Here is a 24,679-nt window from a genome sequence, read left to right as displayed (position 1 = left end):
AGACTTCTGTAACACATTTTGGCCATCACATGCAATTGCTTTATACCCTCAGGTCTTTCCAATTTTGTGTCTAATAGCAGAAAATTTTCCACCAATATTGTTCCACTTCAGAGGCAGAACAAAGAGATCTGCTTTCTAGGTGAGGCTCTGAGAATGTCAGTGGTATGATAGGGTACCTTTAGAACAAGACACAAGATAATCTCTATATTTTTATGAAAATCTTAATTACCATGACTTTATCAAAAACCCCCATGCCTACAATTTATCCAGTATTATTACCATGTATGAATGTAATGGTCAAAGAAAAGATTGCCTTGTTTTGTAACAATGAACTACAAAATGTCTGCTTAATTCTCATTTTACTGCCTGTGTTTTAATGAGCTAATTAAATGCCTTAATCCTTAATCACACAATCCTTAACATAATCACACATTTGTACAGATGGGCTTTCTAAATAAACATTCAAATCCTACAGAAGTAGTGTCAATAGAACAACCCATAAAAAAGAACTTTAATGTCAAAATGAAAGAAAAAACCAAGAAAGATGAAAAAAACATGAAAAATATATATTCTATAGAATATTTTAAGAATAATTTCAATGTTAATAGTACAACTCCTCTACAGTTTTCCAACTAATTCTGAAATGTTAGCCTTACAAAATTTCTCTTTGGTTTAGTTCATCCAGTGAGGGCAAAAAGATATTTTTAAAATCCTTTTATCCAACTGTGATGCAATTTGATAGTTTGGTTGTTTTTTTTTTTTTTTAACTGTTCACTTAACTACTTGGTCTTAATGATTAAGAACTGTTCCAGAATCCAAAAATGGGAGAAAGCTGTGGAATTCCTTTCAGGGCTCTCAAATATACTGGCAAGCAAATCCACTGTCCTCTGGTAGGGGAGGATTGTGGTTTTCCCTGTTTGATGATGATCACTTCTCCCTGAGTACTATTAGATCATGCTTTCTAGAGGCTGATCCCTACGGCTCATGATGACACTTCTAAACAAGCAGGAATGATGCTTTCGGAAAACAGAACCAATTACTGGCATTTTGAAAAAGTTACTCAGAGGTAGGTAGTTCTTAACTTTCCTCTAACCTCAGCCCTCATTTCAGATTTCACACTGTCACTGCACAACAATCTCAGCATGATTCTCATGAACAAGAAACAGATGCTCAGTAAAGAGCAATCAGAACAAGATTGTTGCCCCATCTGCCTCATCCTTTGTTCTGAAAAGGTTTTGTTAGATGGCAAGTTAAACTGTTATATTCTTCTGACTCCATCTCTATCATTTCACAGGTGTTTTGCTATATGGAGAATCTTCTCAGTGTATAAAGAAATTTCTGTGTGAGTCTTTACTTAAACATTAAGAGACTTTCATTGTCTTACAATTTGCCATTTCATATTGATTTTGGAATATGTTTCAAGATACAGTATATATTTGAAAGTTTCTAAAATAGTACTGCATTCTAAAATCTTGATTTTCTTTACAAGTTTATTAGGATACTAAAATAATCCAAAACATAACTATTTTTAGATTGCAGTTATAAATACCACTTCAATTTATATATTAAACCAATGTAAAACTGCAGCAAAAGTTCACTTTTTAATTAACTTCCTTCTCAGGAAATCAACTGTAAATTTGTAATTTTTTTCCAGCACAGAGTGGCTTTTATTTTTTTAGTATCTTAGTAAAAACTGCATTTTATAGCTCCAGATATAAACACCCAACTAATCATGACATACAATTAGTCTATTTATGGCTACAAAAAGCAAGCCTTGTTCTCATTATGCAGTAAGTACTAGCTGTTTGTAGATCTGACAGTTTGCTGGAAGGGATCCAAACCTATAGTGCTATTATTCCTTAGTAAAACTTAAACAGCTGTAGTCATGTAATTCAAAACCCTGGAAGGCTGCTGCAGTGCTTGCTCAACCTCAGTATACCATGAATGCAGGATGCTGCCAGTCATATAAAGGATCCTCTGCTTCACATTATGAAAGAAAGACGTGAACTACAAACCTGAATGCAACCTGGAATTTCCAAACAGATGATCTTGTGACAGCCTTTTCAGAAGTCCAGGTATGGTAAACCTTTGTCTGTGAATTTTCTGCAGTCAGCTAAACTCATTTACTGTAAACTGGGGAAGCTTTGCAAAAAGAACTCACAAAAAACAACAGAGCAACTTGTTACAAGGGCATGAGACAGAATCAAAGGAACATAAAATGCCATAGTTAAAGTTTTCTGCAAATTACTTTAAAGAAAATATGTTCAGTACAAAATAGAATTATCTATTTGCTGAAGTTTGAAAGTTCATTTCATCTGCTGCAGTTTTTCCTCTGCTTTTGTATTGCAAATTAGTGAGCAATAGCACTATCATGCAAGATATTTCACCATATGAAACCAGTAACACTGTAAAGCTATCTTAACTAACTTCAAAACCATACTTTTTTAACTAATTAGAACTTCTTTCTGCATACTTTGCAAGTATGACTTTTCAGTGTAAGTTTGTTGGACTGCTTTTGCCATTGATTTTACAAGCAGTGCCTGCTGGAAATGAAAACCAGATCTCTATCAAAAGACATTAAAAGCAGAAAAGTGTTGTTTAAACTTCTCAAGTAATACAATTATTTAGAAGAGTACTATTAAAAGAATCTGAAAAACTGAAAGAGGTATAAAACTGAGTAATTTAATTTTAGGATTTGATCAGTTCTTTGGAAAACATTTCTTTATACTAAACATTAGTTAAGAGAAAGCAAATTGTGTAAGTGGAAAATGTTAATCAACAGCACTCTGTAAAATCAAGAATCTATACTTTGAAATTACTTAAATTTCCATCTGCTGGTTTATATCATACTGAAAACCATTCATTTGAGTGAACTACATTTCTAACTGGAATAAATAACAATTACCACAAGCACCACAAATGAAAGCATACAGAAAACCAAAACTGAGAATTAGAACCTTCTGCTGTGGTAGACATTTAGTCGTAGTCAGGCAGGCCTGCGAGTCAGCAAAATTAGGCATTTTGAATAGATGGGAACTCCCACTGAGGAGCTGACTGCTTAAGGAGTGGCATACTGACTTTTGGAACTGACTTTATGCTTTCAGTATGGAGTGGGGAAACACACTGGACAAAAATGCAAAGAGATAGGAAGTGTAAAAAGAATGCCGTTGTAAAAAAATGATACAAAAATATTAAGAAATTAAATTTAAGATTACCTTTCATGAAAAGAACCCAACAATGTGCATTAGAACCAGATATTAAAATATAAAGGTATGTGTTATTTGTGGTGCCTTTTTTTTGAAATGGAAATGTTTAATTCATATTAAATACGAAAGTAAAAGTATCCTTCCTCATAGAAGCTTGAGCTATTTTGCATTTTAGTGTGATATCCCACAGAAATTAGTGGGGGAAAATAAAACTTGGAGAAGTTTTATTGGAGATACTTCCAAACATATCTGATAAAATAGATAATAAATTAAGAGACTGGGGTAAATACTCTGGTAGCTCTAAATCTTTTTAATGTATATGTTGCTGCAAGGCTGCACAATTTAAGATATAGGTAAGCCTTACTGCATTTGGAAGACTGTGATCAAAACCTCACAATAACTCCGAAGAGATGCTGATTTCCTTTATTGGACCTATGACCAATTTTTAATGACCTGGGAATTTTAATACACACCTTCTTTTTCAATTTTTAAAGTGACATCTTTCTTAAAATTCAAGGAGCACACAGACTACCAAAAATCCTTGCTTTATGTTACAGCTCAATTCTGCAAGACCTCTGTCATACTGATTTTTCAATTAATTTTAACATTTGCAATCTCAGGATCATTGTTTTAAAGCAATCTGACAAACTCACCTTCTGACATTTATTCCTGATGGACAGTGTTCATGTCCACCATATGTGACAGAAGTTTTCAGAGGGAAATTGTAACTGATTTTCTCTGTTGTGCAATATGGAGGCTAAAATGCTTGAAGAATAGTACAAGACAGTAAAAAATGACCCCTACACTACACTAGCTCCTCGTTCCAATAAAGGATGTGTGATACACCACAGCACATTTCCCTTGCAGTATTATGAAATGCAACACTGCCACCTCTAAGCACTTTGTGTTAGTTACCACAGTACACAGGACCCGCTGAACTAATGGTTTTGGGATTGTCATGTGAAATGTTCATGAAATTTGTCTGCTGTCAAAGTCTTCACAGGACAGCAGCTTTTTGTACGTCCCCATAATCTCACAAGCAATGAGCTTTGCTCTTTGTCTAAAAACTGTCAATACAAAGAGTGTAATCTTATGGTTTTAAATCAAAAGCATCACGCGTGACTGGGAAAATTTCCTATTAACAAGGTACAAGATAACTGCAAAAGGTCTTTTGTCAGTGGAGAATTTTTCTCTGTTATTTACATGTCAGAAAAAATGATGTTCCAAACCTCAGCATAAATATATGGAAATTTAAAAAGAGAAAATATCAGCCAACATGGAAAAAAACCCAGATTATAATAAAAGTAATACTGATGAGATGAGTGGTAGCATTGGAGACATTAATACAAAACTTTGCCAAAACAAATGTTTCTTACACAAGGATATGGCATTTCAGACTAAGAAAAACAAAAGTCAAAATGTATTATGCAAATGCCAAAGAAAAAGATGTTTCTGAACTGCATGGGGATGTTGTTGAAAGATACACATTTGTTTTCCTCATAGTAAGAGAAACAATGTACAGCTACTCTTCAAATCCATACACGTCTTTGTGATGGCTGCTGTTGTGAACAGCTCACTTCCTTTCTTCCATGGCAGCTTTTAATCCAGCAATTCTACCTGCCAGGCAGACCTTGACTCTCTAGGGATACCTCTGAAACAGGAATGGGAGACTTTTGTGAGACTGTAAATTCTCTGACTTCAGCTCACTTATCTTCCAAGTATCAGTTTGGAATAACTCTTTTGTTGCCAGTTGTCACACAAGGCCTTGGCTCACACAGTGCACCTATCCACAATCCCCTCTTTCATTAATAAATGTTTAAGAACATATCTAACTTCCAAACTTCTTGCATCATCATGAGGAACTGGAAATGCACAAGAAATTTTTGGGTAGCATTTTCTTTTAAAAGTTTCTGTGCAATACATAAGGGAATTTAGCATATATTTTTAGATATACTAAAAAGAACTGCTATCTAAATGAAATGTATGGGGCATTTTTTTTCATTTTGTACAGCAGACAGAATCCTACAAATCACCCAAAAAAAAGTATTTCTATTACACATGCCTCTAAATTTCCTGCAAGATTAAAACAAACATACTTTCATATTTCTCTTTAATTTTACCATTTCAATAGTTGTAGAGTTCCATTAGTACTATCTCTATACAACAGATTTAAATAGATTTAAACAGGCTGAATAATAAAAAATACCCAAAGGTATATAAAAATTATATTTGTACATAACAAAGGAAGAAACCTAAGTATCTTCAAATCATCATAATAATTTCTGTACATCTCAGCCATTTTCTTTGGAAGCCTCGAAGTAGAATACTGAGAGATGCGATGCTACTGCTACTAACTTGAAGTATGGTCATTTTGTCATTTTAAGAGATACCTACACTATATACAGTCCTGCAGAGCACAAAGGACTTATCACACGATTGAAGGTTAGCACATGTTAACACACTTTGCTAAACCAGGATTACTGTCATCCAATCCTGGTATCTAAAACCATTGGTGAATTTTCCCCATGAACTCTGGTATAGTTCTCTAACCACTAATATAATTTACACAATGCTTCCTATTTAGTTCTACCATCCAGGTAGAACATTAAACTTGAGTAATTATAAGGTTTCCATACTTTACTGACCTGCAGAATAGGTACTACTCATATTCTCCGTTCTTATATAATGGGAACAAATCTCCTAGTGTGATAAATGTTTCACAATAAATGTCAATATAATGCAAAAGCATTAAGTCAGTACTTATACACGTAATAGTTGAGCCTGTGTAATTTTCCACATTGTGATCAACTTTTCCCTATTTCAGTTATCAGGCAAAAGGACCATCCAGATAACTGGAAATTCAATACCAACCAATCCTAAAGAGGAAAATCCGTGCTTTTGAAATATATTCCTTCAACAAAGGATTTGAGAGAGGAGATATATCAAAAAAATAGGTATGTAGATGGAAGATAACCATAACCTGTAAAGGAGTAAAGGCACAGGTAGTGGTGAGAAAGCTGGGGGGAATAGTGGTGAGGAAAAATCTCTGAAACTTTCCCTGCAAAAGCAGCACAAAGGGGTCTATCTCAAGTGTCTGAACACAAACACTTGTAGCTTGGGAATCAACCAGCAGGGACTGCAGTCCGTGCACAGGTACAGAGCAGTGATTTCACTGGGACTCCAGAGAGGCAGAGAAATAGCATGTGCAACTGAAGGGGTGCAATGAAAAGTTCCAGAATACTCAAGAATGACAGCCCAGAAAGGTGAGGATGGGCTGTACTCTATGGAGAATCATGCCTGAATGCATGGAGCTTTGCACTGAAATTGGTGACAAGTCAATCAAGAGTTTATTTGTAATGATTAGAAGCCAGATCTATGAGCATTACATTGTGGTAGGGATCTGCTGCAGATGGCTTGATCTGCTTGATCAAGAAGAGACAGTGGATGAAACCCTTGGGCAGCTGAAGGAAGCTTTACTCTTGCCTATCCTGGTTACTCATGAGAGACTCCAGCACTCATATCTGCTGCCAGAAATTATGGAACAATCCAGGAGACTTCTAGAGTACGTTGAAGACAATTTCTTGATCCAGCTGACTGACAAGTGGTCTAGGAAATGTGTTCTCCAATAAGTGAAGGAATGTGAACTTGAGTGAACTGGAATGAACTTGAATGGCTTTGGTTACTACAGCCACAAAAATGAGAAAATGAGAAGTTCAAAATCCAGACAGAAGAAAATTGGACAAACTGGAGAAGAAAAACCCCTGAACTTGTTATCAGATTTTGGCTAGTTTAGGCATCTGTTTAACAGGATCTCACAATAGACAGCCCTGGAGGGCAAAGGAGCCCAGGAGAACTGGTTAATCTTCAAGGACAAGCCACTCCATTACTTTTTAGCCTTGGTTTTTACAGCTAAGGCTTATCTGAAGGCTTCCCAGGTACCTGGCTGGAGCCTGTGAGCAGAGTCTGTGAGAGTGAAAAAATATCCATCTTAGAAGAAGTTAATGTCAGGGAGCATCTGAGGAAATGGGATGAGACAGGGTGCATCCAAGAGGAAGAAAGCTGTCTCTTGTCATTGAGAGGCCTCGCTCATTTTTGAAAGGTCATGACAGTCCAAGGAGATTCCTAATGACTGGAAGATAGGAAATGTCACATCCATTTTCAGGAAATGGGAGAAGGTCCAAGAAACTACAGGCCAGTCAGCTCCACTTGAGTCCCTGGGAGGGTTATGTAGCAAATCCTCCGTGAAGCCCCGTCCAAGCACACGAAGAATGAAAAAGTGACAGCAAACAGCCAGCATGAGTCTATCAAGGGCAAAGCATTCCTCACTAATTTGATAGTTTTCTATGATGAAATTACTAGATCTATTGATAAGGGGAGAAAAGCAGCTCTTGCATCACTAACTTGACCATCCTAAACAATTTTTGTTTGAAGTTCTTAAGCTGTATTTTATTTATGATAATTTTCAAAAGCTTGTGTACAAATATAGGTGTTTCTGGGCTAGAACACTGATGTACACTTCACTAAAAAGTGACTACAAATGATGCAAAATTACTTTCTTATATACTTAACACTAGAAATAGCCTATAAATGGATGAATATATTAAGAAACAAAATCTCTGAACAAAATATTAATGTTATTCTTAGATTGATTTATTATAAGAAAAAATGCATATAAAAGTGCCTTTCCTAAGAAATTATTAATTAAAGCAAAGTCAAACATTATTTTTCCCATCAAGGAAGAGCAATGAAAAAACATTAAAGAAAGTTAATGGAAGCAAGATAAAATTAAAAATGTTAAACTGACAAAAGAATGGACAAATACACAATGGTGGTTGCATTCTTAGACACCTTTCAAATTACAGCTCTTAAAAATATCAAGAAAACTAATGAGACATTTTTAGAGCCCAAGCGGCTACTGAAGGAATAAAGGAAGTTGTAAACAGTACAGGATTAAAATGTGTTATTGTTGACAACTCCAAGCTTATAATAACAACAAAGCCTGCCTCCCAGATTGGTGAAGTTTTGAAGCATGTTTATCAAAATTAATTGAGACTGAATATATCATTTTGCCCTGATACTGCAGAAAAGCAATAGGAACTTCACTGATTATCTCTGAATCCTACTAAACTTCATTTTCAAAATACTTAAGAACACAAGTCTCTACTTTTTATCAGAAAGATTTGTAACTCAAATAGCCACAGCATTTGAAAAATTCTTTTTTCTTGGTATAAATTAGAATTTGTAGAAAGAGTTTGTGGTTCTTGTATTTAATCCCTAGCATTCACAGATATTTAAGTCTTGCAAATTTTTAAATTCACCTAAAAAACCCTGAACCAAACAACAAACTCCAAACCCAAACAAAACAAAACAAAAAAGAAAACAAAACCCCAACCCTCCAAAAACCCAACAAACAAACAAACAAACAAACCCACCAACCACCCCCCCCCAAAAAAAAAAACAAAACAAACAAGCCAAAAAACTATCATATTAAAAGTGAGCAGTTCAAATTCTCAGTGTATGACATAAATGTAAGAATTCCCCATACAAGTTCAATTTATCTGGGCCAATACCCTGAACCATGGTCATACCAGACTACTGAGATGAAAGCACAAAAGCCCAAAAATTGGGGTAAAAAATCCTGAGAAAATGACCCAAAAACAAGCCCACCCTCGAGCGCAAACTAAAACTGGGAGTCTGATAGGCATTGGATGGTTTTCCCTGGTCTGCCTCTGTATGTTCCAGTTGTTCAGCACTGAGGAAGTTGGAAAAGACCAGCTTCAAACTCTGCATTTAAACATGTCTTCCAAGATTAACTCAAATACAAAAAGGTCCAGCCTGATGCTGTTTTCCTGAACACATGGGATATCTGCATCCAGCTGAGAATCTCCTAACAAAGTTCAGTGAGAAATTGGTCCATACAGTTTCCCACATTTAAACATAATGAAAAACAGTAGACCAGAGTCAGTGAAAACTAACAAACAAACAAAAAGAGAGGACATTAAATCTTCAAAGTATGAAGTTCCAAGTAGTGTGAGGATCAAGTACTTGACTGCATATTGTATACAATCCTCCATGAAAATGCCCATTTCATCTGTTCTAATGTTTTACTTTTCTTCCAACACAGGGATCCCACATACCCCAGCTGTACCTCCTCAGATCTGTACAACACTGATTCAAACTATCCAAAAATTTCAAGTGTTCCAGCTGTCACAGAAGATAACTGGGGCCAGCTGAATGTCAGGATGCAAGTAGTTACTATTATATTACTCCTTCTTCTTTGTAATGCATCTGACTGTAGGAGGACAAGGAATAGGAGTTTGAGAAACAATGAAAGGGAAAACATTTTAAGGAGAGCATCTAGTACTGTTAAGCGCAATGCCCGAGGCTTAACATGTGATATTTACACTTATCTTCATGAGAAATACTTAGATTGTCAGGAAAGAAAATTGGTTTTTGTGGCACCTGATTGGCCAGAGGATATAAAACACATGCTGCTCGCAAGAAATAGGATTCGTAAGTTAAAGAATAATATGTTTTCCAAGTATAAGGTACTGAAAAGTCTGGATTTACAGCAGAATGACATATCAAAAATTGAGAGTGAGGCTTTTTATGGTTTGGATAAACTTACCACACTCTTACTTCAGCATAACCAAATTAAGATTTTGTCTGAGGAGATTTTTATTTATACACCCAATCTAAACTACCTACGTCTCTATGACAATCCCTGGCATTGCAGCTGTGAACTAGAAACCCTTGTTACAATGCTACAGGTTCCAACAAACAGGAATTTGGGAAATTATGCCAAATGTGTGCACCCAATAGAACTGAAAAATCAAAAGCTAAAGCAGATAAAAGCTGATCAGCTATGTAGTGAAGACGACAGGCAGGATCCGAAAAACATAAAACGGGAGAAGCCTGAACCTGTCAAACCAGAATTTGATTCCTCTTTGTGCCACATGTATGTGTTTCCTGTGACAACTCTGAACTGCAAAAGAAAAGGTTTGTATCTATTGTTATAACTGAATTAATGATTTTAATATTCTATTTAGCTAATCCTTACTACATTTATTCACAAATTATTTACTGCAAATGAACTTAATACTAGTACTCTCTTTACTTAAACTGAAATTATTAATTGCTTTTCTCTTGTAACTACCAGCAATAAGTAGAAATTCTTCCTGCATTTTACCTCTGCTCTACAACCCAGATTCCACAGGTATTACTTAGTGCTGTAATGTAAGTATCTAACAGAAATCAACAGGAATAAAACTAAGCATGTTACTTCAGTTACTAGTCTGATTGTACAACTATAAACAATAACTTTGGCAGAAGTGAGCTGGGAAGCAGGACTGGAGCAGCCAGCTGTGTTTTCAATGCCCAGAGGAACCTGATTGCAAAGGAAAGGCTTTGCATCCTCACATTTGCTGCACAAGATTTCTTCTACTAAGGGAAGAAATTGTATGTTTTTGTTCATGAAGAAATATCTTCTCTGTGTTCTTCCTCCCAGCACCCAGCAAACAATTCAAAGTTGAAGGGACTTCAAGAAATGTTTTTCAGACACTTGGATCCATTCCATCTCTAAATCTTTCTCAGGCCCCTAAGAGCCACAGTTAAGCCCTAAGGGTAAACCAGATGGGGTATATATCAACACGAAAATGCACATTTATTTGTCCTTTATATTTCCCATATTTTATTCCATGACAAAACAAAGCAAACAAATAAGAAAAAAAAATCAGAGGAAAATCATTCTTTAACATAACAATTCTGAAATAAGAAGCATTGCTTGAAGAAGCTGACATTGTGAGACCTTTTTCCTGATTTTAGCAGAGCTTAGCCTGCATGTTTTGTTCAGCTGAACTTCTATTTGCTTTAAGAGTAACTTGATTTGATGTAAAAACCTCAGTATGCCCTTACTCTTGCACCTTTATGGCAGAGAAAAGCTCAGAACTCGGTATAAGGAGATAATTTCTAAGTATCAAGGATTAATGATTTCAGTATTTGACTACATGGTTTATCTACTATGTATGTCATAAAAATGGTCTGTGTTCCTTACTTTTTTTCACCCTATAAATTCCTTTCTTGTCCCTCTGGATCAATTTTTCTTTTACCATGCAGCTACTATATCTTTTTATTGATGATTTATGCTGCTTTTATTTCTTTTTTTAATATTCACCTATTTTACCTTTCCTTGTAGATAGGATGTTAGTTATTAGATTATCTATCTTAATATAATTCTAGAATCTTAATTCAGTAAATTGTTATTGAACAAAACCCAGGCATAAATTATAATCCTAATATAAGTAAAGATTGACTTTACAGCTCTCCCCACTAAGTGGTATCAAAGAAATGAACTGAATATACATATTCACAAATATACAATATATACAATATATACACAAATATACCGCAAAACCACTGGGGAAAAAAATTACTTTTTCCTCTAAGTTCATAAAAACATTCAATGTGGTATGATCTTCAAGGATGTTTCAAAGGGGTTTATGGTACTTGAAAACATGGTTTGTTGTCTTTAATATTAATAATGGAGGAATTAAGTTATTTCAACCTCTGCACGAGGGTAGAGGGTACAGGGACTCCCTCCTTCAGGTCAAGAGCTAAATATATCAATCCAGAACTTCCTGCATGCCTAGCATGGACACACTGAGTATGTTTCAATACTTTTTTGGAAGTACTAGATCTACTGTGCACATGCTTGACAGCTGGATGCAGATATCCCATAGATACGTGGTATTTCTGAACATATGGTAATCTTTGATGAAAGCATTGTACTCATTGTCTTTGTATATGAATATTGTACAGCAGATGCACAATTCCACTGGATTTTTTATCAAAAATAGGAGTATAATGCACGCAAACAGGGAAAACACAAACATTTCTCTAAATCTGCATGGACAAGAATTCAGACTAGAAGAAGTGCATCAGTTGGCAAACCAGTAAGATGACATGAAAATCTGCAATCCATTATTCCTTTACAATGGAGGGAATGGAATGACAAGCACTCACTGTACCACTACTGATTATGTCTAAAGAAGTATGAAAATAAGCTTTCAGTTAATGTCAGAAAGCTCATGAAAGAAGCATCTTAAAATACATTTTTTCATGCATATGTTCTCTTTCTTTTAAATAATTTACTTATACCTCATCAAGTGATATGTCAGACTTTCTGGTACCCCAGAATGAAATACTCTATGTCCTTGATTCCGTTTTACAAAAAAATAAGGAAGCAAAAGCAGTTTGTTTGCATTTCTGCAAAGAACTTGTATTTTCAAGGACAGTTGAAAAAAAACTTTTTCTAGTACTGTCAAACTCTCCGAGTCTCTAAATTCAAGCATTATTTGCATTCATTTGGTGATAAATAGGCCCTGAAACTTTGACATCTGCAGAAGCAAGAAGCAATCCAACCACAGCACGCTAAAGCAGTTATAATATTTATGCATTTATAAAACCAAAGCTCTGCTCATAATCAGATATAAGGCAGGAAGACTCTGGTATGTTGCTTTAGTCTCAAAAATACCTGATTCATTAGATATCTTCAGAACTTCAGAAGTACAGTGACCACACAGATTCCAGCACAGATCCAGAAACTACTTGCTTTCTTTCAGAGATGGTCAAATAAGAGACACTGCTCATTTTCTTGTTATGAGAGTGCAGGATTAGAATACTCATTGAGCAAATATAATAATCCTGGAGATTAGGTTTGTTAACATTACCCTGAGAGGGTTCAAGCCACAGTCTGCACTTCTCAAGCATGGGCCCTTACTACTGGAGTTGGAGCTGCTCTTTCTGGAGTTCTTTTGCAAGAACATTGTAAGGACACAGACACTGATGACTGAGATGTCCCCAGCTGCTTTGGAAATGACAATGATAGAAGTAGGAGAGAGAAGCAGAGAGAAAGCCACTCTGCTTTTTTAATATAGTTTTTTAATATAGTTACTCTTGTTCCTTTCTTTAAGCAATCAAGCTCTTCATGCACATTTTTATATTAATATAATATCTTCACTACTTACCCTACTCCTTTGTGAATGGTCTAGTTCTACTGAAATAAAAAATATAAATCATAGAGGTTTTACTATAAGCACTAATGAAGAGAATTTTCACATGAAATGTAAAGGTAAAAGTAAAGAAAGAATGAAATTCAGAAGTTGAAAAAACATGGTGGCACTTGCAGAACGGATAAAAGGGAAAGAAAACAAGAAACAATGTTAGACTGACAATGCTCTGTCTGGCATGTAACTGTGATACCTAAGCAGTATGAACAATCTAAAGCTGATACAAGTTATGTCTTTATCATTTTTTAAGATTTAAAGAAAGTTCCAGGTAACATACCTCCAGACATAGCTAAACTTGATTTGTCCAACAACAAAATTAGACAGCTACGGGCCAAGGAGTTTGAAGATGTCAGTGAACTGAAGATATTAAATCTAAACAGTAATGGAATAACATACATTGATCCTGGTAAGAATAATTTAAAATACTCATAAAAATATTTCTCTTTTATTAAATACTGTCTCTATTAGATACAAATGGGTGGTGGGTAGGATTTAAAAATATAGAAATTGGTTCACATTTTACCTTTTTTACCTTTCAATTCATAGAGTAAAGGTTTGCACTGAAATATATTCATCATGAAAATCAATAGAGAAAGACACTTTCAGTTCCCTGTTATTAATATTAAACAAACCAAGTGCAAAATGTAATTCTGGAACCTGAAGGGTAACAGTTTTCCAAAATGCTAAGTAGTTGAATGATTTTTTAAATATCTCTGCTGCATCTAAGAAAACATGTCATATAAGGAGGCTACTTTTCAATTATATTGTACATAATAAAATAACAGACAAACCTAAAGGATTTAAACTCTTTTTGGTTAAAAACCATTACATATAATTGCTTTCAAGTTATATTTTATTAGAACTCAAGTGGCCTCATTGGCAATTTGCTTATAGCCTATGTGCATTTCTATTTAATTATGAAAGCAGACATAAACTGGGTGAGAGAAAGAAAGATAAAATATATCAAGCAAAAAGAGCCTTATCTGGTACCATCTTGGCAATTAAACAGTATCAGAAAGTGGTAATATTGGTAAAATGGTACTTATGATGTTTAACATTACACAGTTGATTTATTTAAATTAAGACTTCTGCTATTAAATGAAACAGTAAATGAAACATCCTTGCAAAAAGTATGAACTGCTTGCTGAAATGTAACTCACATGCATTATTATGAAGCTCCATGTTTACTCCATTCCAAATCTTAAAACATTAATTTGAAGGTTCCATACATGCACACAAATACCTATATACATATAAAAACCTGTGGCCCTTCACATTGTCTAATAATAAGTTTCCATATTCCTACTTCTATATCTTGACAATAACAGTGGGATTCAATGAGGAAATCAGGCATTTATCCACCTCCACTGCCTCTATTTTACAATCAGGCAGACTCATGAAGTGTTTTATAGCCTTACCAGCAGTGCAACTCCCCTAATATTTCTCACTTGTGAAGGCATGTGCCATATTTTAAAGTTCAATGTTTGACAAATCCTTTTGTAGGCTTTAGCAAAAAAAAACCCAAAAAAACCCACAAACAACAACAACAACAACAACAACAACAACAACAAAAACCCAACCAAAATACAAACAACAAAAAAAACCCCAGTAACTGTAAAATTATGAAGTGTTTTTCCTGTTCTAGATATGCATAATTTTCCTGTCTCAGATATGATTTTTTTTTTCTAAGTTAACTTTATAAGGTACCAATAACTATTTTTATATTGATTAGCTGCTTTTTCAGGCCTCAATAACTTAGAGGAGTTGGATCTATCAAACAACAGCTTGCAGAATTTTGAATATGGAGTACTGGAAGATCTTTACTTTCTGAAAATACTGTGGCTGAGAGAGAATCCTTGGAGATGTGATTACAACATACATTATCTTTTCTACTGGCTGAAGCATCACTACAATGTTCACTACAACGGCCTAGAATGCAAAATGCCTGAGGAATACAAAGGATGGTCTGTTGGAAAATATGTTCGAAGTTATTATGAGGAATGCCCAAAAGACAAGCTTCCCATTTATCCAGAAACTTTTGATGTGGACAAAGATGATGAGGAATGGGAACGACACAAAGAGCAAACAGTTCAGACAGTAAAGAAGCATGGTGTGATTGTCACTGTGATAGGTTAATAAGGGAACCCTTTCCCTTAGTAGGTTTAAATATTTGATACTTTGAAAAAGAAAAACATGCTGTTTACATTTGTTCTAAATATTCTGTTGGTTTTTAGGACTATCTGCCTACAAAGATGTCTTTTTATTGCAGATAATAACTACGGAATGAGACTAGTTTGACAGCATCCTTCATCTAGTAAATGTTTTGGACAATTTGTTCTGGACACTCTTGTGAAATATTTTGGCAAATATTTGAAATTATACAGTAAAAATCGATAGAAAAATGTACATAATATGGTGGGGAGGAGCTGTCTTATGTATGAACACAGTTTATGTGTTCACTCAGAAATAGCTGCAGGATTGTGACCAAGACACATTTTTCTTGAACGTATTGACAGTTCTTTGTATCTATCAGTTTCCTGAAATATTCCCAGAAAATATTTCTAAGATTTTTATATTGACTGCCTGTTGTTTTATTGTAGACCGAAAAACAAACCTAACACTAACCTTAAATACAATTCCAGAAAAAGAGGAATGGCAGTTGTTACACTAATTAGGATTCAAACACAAAAGGTGGGTTCCACTTGCTGATTTACCAGTGTTCTTGCTCAGTCTTGAACAAATAATTCAGCCTCGCCCTCTTCCATACCTGAGCTGCTTTAAAATGATAAGTAGCCAAGAGATGGTTGGTTCCCAAGATACAGCTCCACTTGCTCATAATTGCCTTGTTTGGTTTTTGAGACAGACAGAGCTGAAATCTTCCTAGTGTTGTATCATTTTGACACAGATTACATGCCATGACTTCTAGGTGATGAGGATCACATGAAGGATGCTGTGGTCTGCATCCAGCACATCAGTGCCCAGCCAAACTGAAGGTAAGTATGCTTTTGAGAGCTCAGAAGTGTGATATTCTCTAAGTTCACTCTCCTCTCAGGTGATTTGTAAAATGCATGTTACAGCACCTCCTTGTCAAACAACTATCTGTGTGAATATGCATGGATTAAAACCTGTGATCGACCCAATACTACAGTAACAGGGTAGTACAAATGCCTCTGCTAAATAGATGATATCTCTAAAGATAAAATTCCTTACTACATAATATACTTAGATCACTAAGAAATGCGTAAGCGCAGAGTAGAAATTCAGGGCCAAACCTTCAAATTTCTGTTGACTATCATGGAAGAAGTTCTGGGAGACTCTAGGGAGAAAGTTTGCTCCTTTAAAGATCTGGAGACAATTATGGTGTTTGTGCATTGCTCTGGTGCTTTAACCACAAGTCCCAAAGGTCACACATTTTGTTTTACAAGACAAAGCACTCAGTGCTTTAGTACTAACATGAAATAACAGAACAACATAAGGAAAAAATCAGGAGATGTTAAGGGTGATAGGAATGCCAAAGAATCTCAAAGCAAACACATCCCATTATTATTTGCATTCCTTTGTGTCCTCCATTATTCAGATATGAATATATTTAATGGTGATTTGCTGACAAACTGGACAATTCAGCCATTTCTCCCACTATATTCTTCAAAAATTTTATAGCAAAAATACAACAGTATCTGACTCATTCCTGTTCCTGGAAATATCTTAAGCATTATCTTAACTATTAAAGTTTCATCTTGATAAGATGGAACAGAGAAGAAAATCCCATTTCCCAGTTACATTCACTAAATTAGCATATTCTAGAAACTTAAAAGTGCTGATAGTAAGGAAAAAGGTCTGCCACAAATAGTAGCAAGTATTAAGTGATGTTGTCCTCCTCCTCTCAAGTTCTGGAGAATTATTTCAACACAGAACCACTGGGTATGATTGAAAACGACAGGCAGTAAAACCGCAGCAGAACAGCTGTTACTGGCAGCACAGGCAATGGTGAAAATCTGAGTAGGAAAAAATGCATTTATATGGCATGTTATGTTAATCTCTGCAAAGAGTCAGTGCTGGGAGCAAACACTAGCTTAAGGCAGGCTAAGTCTGGATAGAAAAGACAATCCTGGAGAAGAACATAAGACAAAATCTGTGTGAGAGGTCTCTGATCTTTCTGGTCAGCAAAAAGTACCAGTTGAAAAAGCAGTAGGGTAAAACTGAGGACCACAAGCAGTGGCCAAATTGCTCCTGTTTGAAGGCCCTGGGGCTTCCCAAACAGATCATGAATGTACCTCTTAGGACCAAAGCTAAAACCAGTGATACACAGTGACGAATAGGATGATTGTTCAGCAGAAGGCAGAGTTAAGGAAGGGGTGTGATCATTCAGGGTTTCAAACAGTGACACCAGAAAGTGCTGTACCTGCTGAAGGTTCAAGAGGGTTAATGAGCTGAACATCCAGCCTGTGTCTGACAGCACAAGATGTTTGCCCACAGCTATTAAGTGAAATCTGTAAGTGAGGGAGGAACATATTAACAAGGAACATGGTTCAGCAACTATCCTCCAAATAAAGGTTTCCATGTGATCTTGTGAAATGAGTGTCAGCACAGAAGCTCGGTGAAAGAAACACTTGTGCAATAAAATCAAATTAAATTCAGTACTTAAGAGCAGGACTGATTAGACATCTGGAATCAACAAATGAAAAGATTTCTAGCAATAAAAAATGGTCTGAAGTTTTGAATGCTGGAGTTTTCTTCGACACTGCTTTCCTTAGATGGTCTTTGGACCTTTCCAGGAGTAGCTGGAAATTCTATTCTTTTAACCACAGTACACTATAATTTTATTCCTTACTGCTTAAAGCTATTGCATATTTCATTTTTTTCAATGATACTAGAGAATTGTTTCAAAATAGACACAAAAATTTTTAAGTGGTGGTTTAGTTTACTATATTTAAAAAAACTCAGGTGTGCCTGGGGGAAACTATCCTTGAAAAACTAGCTGAAATACATCCAGATTTTGTGTATGTTGGCATTTGAAGACACCTCCACTGAGGATGTGGCAGAGTAGACAACAATAATTGCAGTAACTGCAACTACAAATAATGTAGGAACACAATAACAGAAATAAGAGGTTGAGGCAAGAATAATAGAGGTTAGCATGATCTCTTGACAGTGACTAGTAGCAAATTCTTTGAGAAAAGACTGTATGAACAGAAAAAGCACACAGGACTTATGAACGTAGTGCAGAAGGAGGCAGCACAAGAAAAAAGACAATAATATACCTGAAAAACATACATATGGAGGAAAGTACTAACAATTGATAAAAAACCCAACATTACAGAGGTAATTGCTATTTCTCTGAGCTTCTCAAAAATGTACCATGAAGAACAAACTCCATCAAACACCACAGCAACAAAACACAATTTAATATTGACATCTCTATGTTTCTGTACTATTTAATCAAAAAGGTCCCAGAAGAGCTTCCATGTCCAAAAGAAAATCATTGGTCTTCCTCTTCTTTTAAAAGCTCTTTAAGTCTCTTATTTCAGTAACTTCTCTCTTGATTTCCCTTCTCTCTGTCCATAGATAGGATAATTGCATGATACAATTGCATGAAGACAATTCTCTTGTCTTCCTGAAGGCAGTGCATGTCTGAGGAGTGCTGCCTTAGGGGATGAACCAGAGTGCTCGACAGAGGCAGTGCCCCTCTCTCTACGCAGCCACATGAAACACAGAAAATTTTACTTTGTGCCATGTTTTCCATGAAAGAATACAGGAAAAATTGATATGTCTGTCAATGTTGGAAATAAAACACTTCAAAGCTTCTGAGGAAATTTTAGCTCCTGCACTATGAATACTAACGACAGCATTTAAAGGCAGCTCCCAGTCACACATGGAAGACAAATGATTCTCCAAGATCACTGAGTAGGTGGAGGAATACCACAAACAGCTGAGCCATAACCCATGCATCTCATACACTCATATTCTCTGGCACAGTAACACACTGATTTGCCAAAGACAGTCTGAGCCAGACATATTAACATTCACATGCAGATATTAGACAAAGGCTACTATTTCATGAATGCACCACAGGCCAAAGTTGGAGTACACAAACGCAATTTTTGAGTACACAAACCCAATTTTTAAAAATTGCAGATAACTAATTTATCAAGAAAACCCCACAAACATGTTTAGCCAGACAAACAGACCTAGCCCACAGTTAATATAATTGCTTTTTTAACATTAACAATAAAAGCACGTTGCCAAAATCTGTGTAACCTTGGATTTATTTGGAAAGATGAGGTCAGAGCTGTAGCTGGGGTAAGTTTGAATGGAAAGGTTCATCACATCTGTAGCCTATAATTGAACAGACAGTTCAACTCAGTTTGTTAGCTGAAAAAATGTTAAAGGAAAAGAATCTCAGTATGATTTCAATCTCCAAAAGAAGATAGATAGCTTTGCAGCAACATTAAACCATCCACAAGAACTTCAAAAGAATGGCACAAGTAGGCTATATGATAAATATAGCCCGTGAGTTTCAACATAAAAACATACATAGTTAATCTAAATATCAATAGCATACTGATTTAAATGCTTAAAAAGAACTATTGTGTATCTTCAAAGCCAGAAGAAACAGCTTTATAAATCAATGTTTTCTAAAAGCCCCTGTAGACTGTCATATATGATTTATCATAAATAGTTTAAAATAGCACTCAGTAGATGCAAATAGACATAATGTTTGATTGTGAGCCTACAGAAAACATTATCAACAAAAATAGAAAATGCAAGGTTTGTAGAGACAAGAATTGAATTTCATGTCTTTGATATGCAAGATAAATGAAAATGGATGGCAATCAACACACTGATATTCTAACTGATATAATCAACACCAGATATGAATCAGTTAATTAAGGTGACAGAAAAGGCTGTTTGTATACAAGATGTAATTATATCACAACAGTTCTTTACTTTTTTTAGCTCCAAACACAAGAAACATGATAATGTTAGTTTGTACCCAAATACATAAGAAAAAGAATCATAGAAGGTTGTTACATTTTTATGTACAACACCCATAAAGGAGGTTGTCTGGCTGTGTATGATTTATTTTGGCTTTCTTTCTTTATTACTCACAAAATTCATTATGATACTGGATTAAATTCTCTCACTCACTAAACAATTGGCAGACTGGTATCACTGAGAATGTTATTTTATCCTGTGATATAAAAGCCAAAACCATGACCAAAATACTTTTTATTCTTAGCCCGTTGTTCTTTTTCATCACCAATCTAGAGACTAAATTGTTCTCATCCATAATTAACAGTCATTTTCTCAGATAAATCCCTCAAATTGCTACAGGCTGCATCAACAATTTTAATCATGTATTATCTGATTAAATAATAAATGAATTATAGTCTCAAAACATAAAAAACCACCTTTTTATTTTGAAAATAAAAACATTTCCCTTTTTATGCATTTGAATTCAATTAAACTGTAGGCTAGAAAAGAGTCAAACAGTAACATTCTCCTGCTTCAGAAATACTGTGCCAGGAATCAAAAAAACATTTTTTGAGATCTTGCCTAGTTGTAGCAGAGGAGATTTTTTCTCATGAAAACACTTCCAAGATGTTTTCAGACTCTTCATGATAAAATAGGTGAGTAACAGTTGGGATGCAGGTAATTTTTGACGAATCACTTACTTTCACACCAGGGCTAAACCTCTCATACAGATCATAAAGGCTTTTAGTTTTCCTGCCCACTTCTCTGCCTAGTGGAGCAAACAACCATATTGAGGAGAATATTACTGACCTGAAACGATTGCAAAATGCTGTCACAAAGTGAATTAATCTCCAAACCCTCAGTCACATGTCCTTATATGCATACAATCAGGAAGAACTAAGATACTTTTTTACGTCTAGAAGGATTTTGATTTGGCAGTAGAATCGAGTACTGATTGTGAACACCACATTAATATCCAGGACCATGATTAGTTTGGGGGGCCTGTGGTGTGCCCTTGCCACAAAGAAGACAGGTGGTATCCTGAGCTGCATTGGGAGTGTTGCCAAGAGATCCTGAGAGGTGATTTTTCCCTTCAGCACTAGTGAGGCCACACATGGAGTACTATGTCCAGTCTGGGCTTCCCAGTCCATCAGAGACATGGAATATTGGAGAAAGACCAACAATGGGGAAAAAGATGGCTAAGGAATTGGAGCATATTCATTATTAGTAAGGCTGAGACCTGTGACTTCATTTAGAGAAGGCTCAGGGTGCTCCAAGCAAGGTAGTAATTATTGATGCTTTAAAGCTAGGCCAGTGAAAAGAACAGCAAACTCAAAGATTCAAACGTAACACACATAGATGTCACTTCTACATAATATTTTCTACATGTTTACATATTAAAATGTCACATATCCATAACCATTTGCAGTACTGACTTACACCATCATATGCTGAAATATCTGATATGCAACACCTAGAACGTGCTGTTCTAAATATGAAGAAGAAATCAGAAAGGAACACAATTAATAAAATCTCTCATCACTTTTCCTAAAGTAACTTTTAGATAAGAAAAACTTTATGCTTGTAATGTAATTATTTTTATAACTGCACAACAATACACTAATGGCAACAGTTTAAACTTTATATGGTAATTGGCTGATAGCAAAAATACAAAAGAACTTTCTAATTTTATCCCATATCCTGTCACTAAAGAGAACTTTTTCTTACACATTTCCAAAGAGCTTTGCATTTAAGATCTGTAAGTTAATAGTATGATATCAGCATGAAAACATAGCAAAGATGCCACTGTAGTTTATACAAGAGTATTTCCACATAACTTTCCACAGATTATCATTTCATTAGCTAGAAATGGAAAAATCAGTAGGAAAATTACTGATGATGTGTCTGTTCTCACTAGCATTTAATTGCTTAGGTAATACATTCAGGTAATTTGCCTGCTCGTCAAAGTATGCTGCTGTTCAACAAGCTGTCTGTGTTCATATAAACTTCTTCCAGATTTTCTGGCTTTACGTTCTTATCATAGAATTTTTGGAACTTGCTATAGCCACACTCATTTTAAAGATATTTAGCTGGTTCAGAATGCAGTTGGCGTTTACAAAGATTTTTTTAAGATATAGAAATGTGTAGGCCCTTTTCCATAGCCAACTCTTCTTGTGCATCTCTTCAAAGACCTGCATCCATGATAAATATCATTGGATCCACCATGGGCTTTTCTAACCAAAAGTCTGCTGAATTTGGACATGTGGATCATTTCCTTAACTTCAAAACTCCACCTAATTTAAAACTCAGTATCAAGACCATAGCAGCCACCTTTAAAACACTGCAATCATTTTCTGTCAATAACAACATCAGGGTATTGTGGTATCATTGACGTTTTATAGGAAAACTGTAATTTACAAAGCAAATGGTTTCCAGCTGGCCCTGAGGACAGACCTTGTCCAGCCATAAGTAAAAACTCATATCATTTTTTGGCACAGGAGCAGAACAGAAAGCTGCAATAAATGATAGTGTGTTAATAAGTATATTTATTAAATACCCTGTAATTTTGAAATGATCCATCACCAGACATCACCTACAGTGCCAGAGACAATAAAGGCCACTAATCATAAGTTCCAGAACTTTAAAAAGTCCAGACGTGCTCTATTTTCCACAGTCTGTGAATGCTCAGAGCAAACACATATTTGGCCTGGAGGAGACAACACCCAATAACGATCTCCTGTTGAAGGAGACTGTATCTACATCCTGCATCCACCAAAAAGAGAACATGAGGGTCACAAAGGAGAAAGGAAAAGAGAAAGAGCTCTGCATTTCTGCAGCAAATGGTCAGGCACTCAGCTAGATCAAACCTCTGTCCTGTCTTCTAAACAGAAGAGCTCTTTCTGCATTTCCCATACTGAATAAAATAGTGACAGGTCAAGAAAAAGAAACCAGGTGACAACTATACAGATTTGCAATTCTCTCTGGATCAAGGGAGCTGCAATCTTTTAAATACAAAATGCAAACATTTCAGTAGGCTTCCCACTTTTCTGTAATAATTTTGTTCCCTGTGCACTTTGCACATAAGCAAAGCCATTGTTTTGCAGCTTTTCCCAAAGTTCCACAGCCTGAGGTCCCAGCACACATCCCAGGGCATGCTGAATTACACCAGAATGTCTGTTTAGGTGACTTAGTTGACTCGAAATGTCTACAAAACTGTACACAATATAAATGTACACAATTTAAAAATGACTCAGTTATATACATTCTAACCTAATTATGGAAGTCACACCAATCAGTGCAACTGCTATTAAGAATGGACAGAAATTGAGACTATTATTCCCTGAGAATGCCCTGATACGTTCCAGGGCAGGATGACAGGATATCTTTAGCCAGCACAATCTAGTCAGACTAAAATTTTAAGTATTTTAAGATTCCAGTTTGTCTTCTGACTTTCTTAGTTTGATTTTTCGCTCCATCCTCACCTCTTATCATGCACTGCATCTAATCCAAGCTAAGATTCCAAATCTGTGATCCCACCTGTTTTAACACTATCAGTGCGCTCTTCACCTCCCAGAAAAGCATCCCAACTCTTTCCAGCCCATACTTCTGACACCCACCCCATCTCCCTAAGGCCTCCCAACCAGCATCACTGCTCAGTTGTGAGAGAAGAGTACCAGCATCATCTGTCCTAGCAAAGAACACAGGGACCTGCCTCTCCTGTACTCATGGCATCAAGTTGTCACAACAGTGGATGGCATCCTGAGAAAAGACAGCTGGATAAATCGTTGGACCAAGAACATTTAATTTATACAACATAACTTTGGATTATATATTATGGTTTTTTTGTCTTATGCAGACCAGCTACCCAGACATACATGGTTTTTTTTTTCCTTGTCAGTCTGCACCCACGTTCCACTTCTGTATAACTTTTAATATTTGGACATTATAATGGACATACCCTAGAGCTATCTTCCACTGGCTTTTTTCTCATTCCTTTCCAGCAAATTATATTTTATCCATCCTCTGAACTGTAAAACAGAATGAGTAATTCAATACAGTTTCTGACCTGAAGTGAAATCCACAAAACTGCAATTTGCTGTAAAATTCAAAGCAGTCAAGCTCAACAATATAAACTTCCGTATAGAACTGATGTTTATTATTATAGTTGAAATAAAATAAACATTGATGATGTTTTCCAGTAACAATTCATCCACTAATTTTAATAAAATTTCTACTTGTTTGTAATTTTCTGAAGTATCAAGCAATAAAAATTTGCTTGCTTCCACCACCATTAAGTCCTGCTACTGTCATCTGTACTTCACTAAAGTACAAATCTGTTTTTATGGGAGGACATTTGAGTGTTTATAGAAAATAATTTAAAAGTGCTAGATATATGCGTTTACTTAAGTGCTATTCATATTTCCTTGGCAA

The 24,679-nt window shown here is 35.6% G+C and overlaps 2 protein-coding genes across 2 annotated transcripts in view; one reads left to right on the top strand and one right to left on the bottom strand.

Moving 5' to 3' along the window:
* The window catches only part of FBXL13 (F-box and leucine rich repeat protein 13), a gene marked incomplete at its 5' end in the record, with an annotated part of 62,803 nt that overhangs the window by 31,414 nt on the left and 6,710 nt on the right, over positions 1-24,679 (bottom strand). Inside the window, 5 exon segments of the mRNA XM_083860626.1 lie at positions 2,016-2,063; positions 2,067-2,123; positions 2,127-2,156; positions 24,124-24,157; positions 24,159-24,227. Of these exon segments, the coding sequence (XP_083716752.1) occupies positions 2,016-2,063; positions 2,067-2,123; positions 2,127-2,156; positions 24,124-24,157; positions 24,159-24,227 (238 nt within the window).
* Positions 9,449-15,409, top strand: LRRC17 (leucine rich repeat containing 17; the record flags this gene model as incomplete). The annotated part of the gene is made up of 3 exons (XM_083859990.1): positions 9,449-10,205; positions 13,524-13,679; positions 15,006-15,409. 3 exons carry the CDS (start codon positions 9,449-9,451, stop codon positions 15,407-15,409), a joined length of 1,317 nt encoding a protein of 438 aa, XP_083716116.1.

The sequence above is a fragment of the Zosterops lateralis genome, assembly GCF_965231275.1.
Source record: "Zosterops lateralis genome assembly, chromosome: 4".
NCBI lineage: Eukaryota > Metazoa > Chordata > Aves > Passeriformes > Zosteropidae > Zosterops > Zosterops lateralis.
The sequence above is the reverse complement of the archived record's forward strand: the minus strand, read 5'-3'. Positions and strand labels throughout refer to the sequence as shown.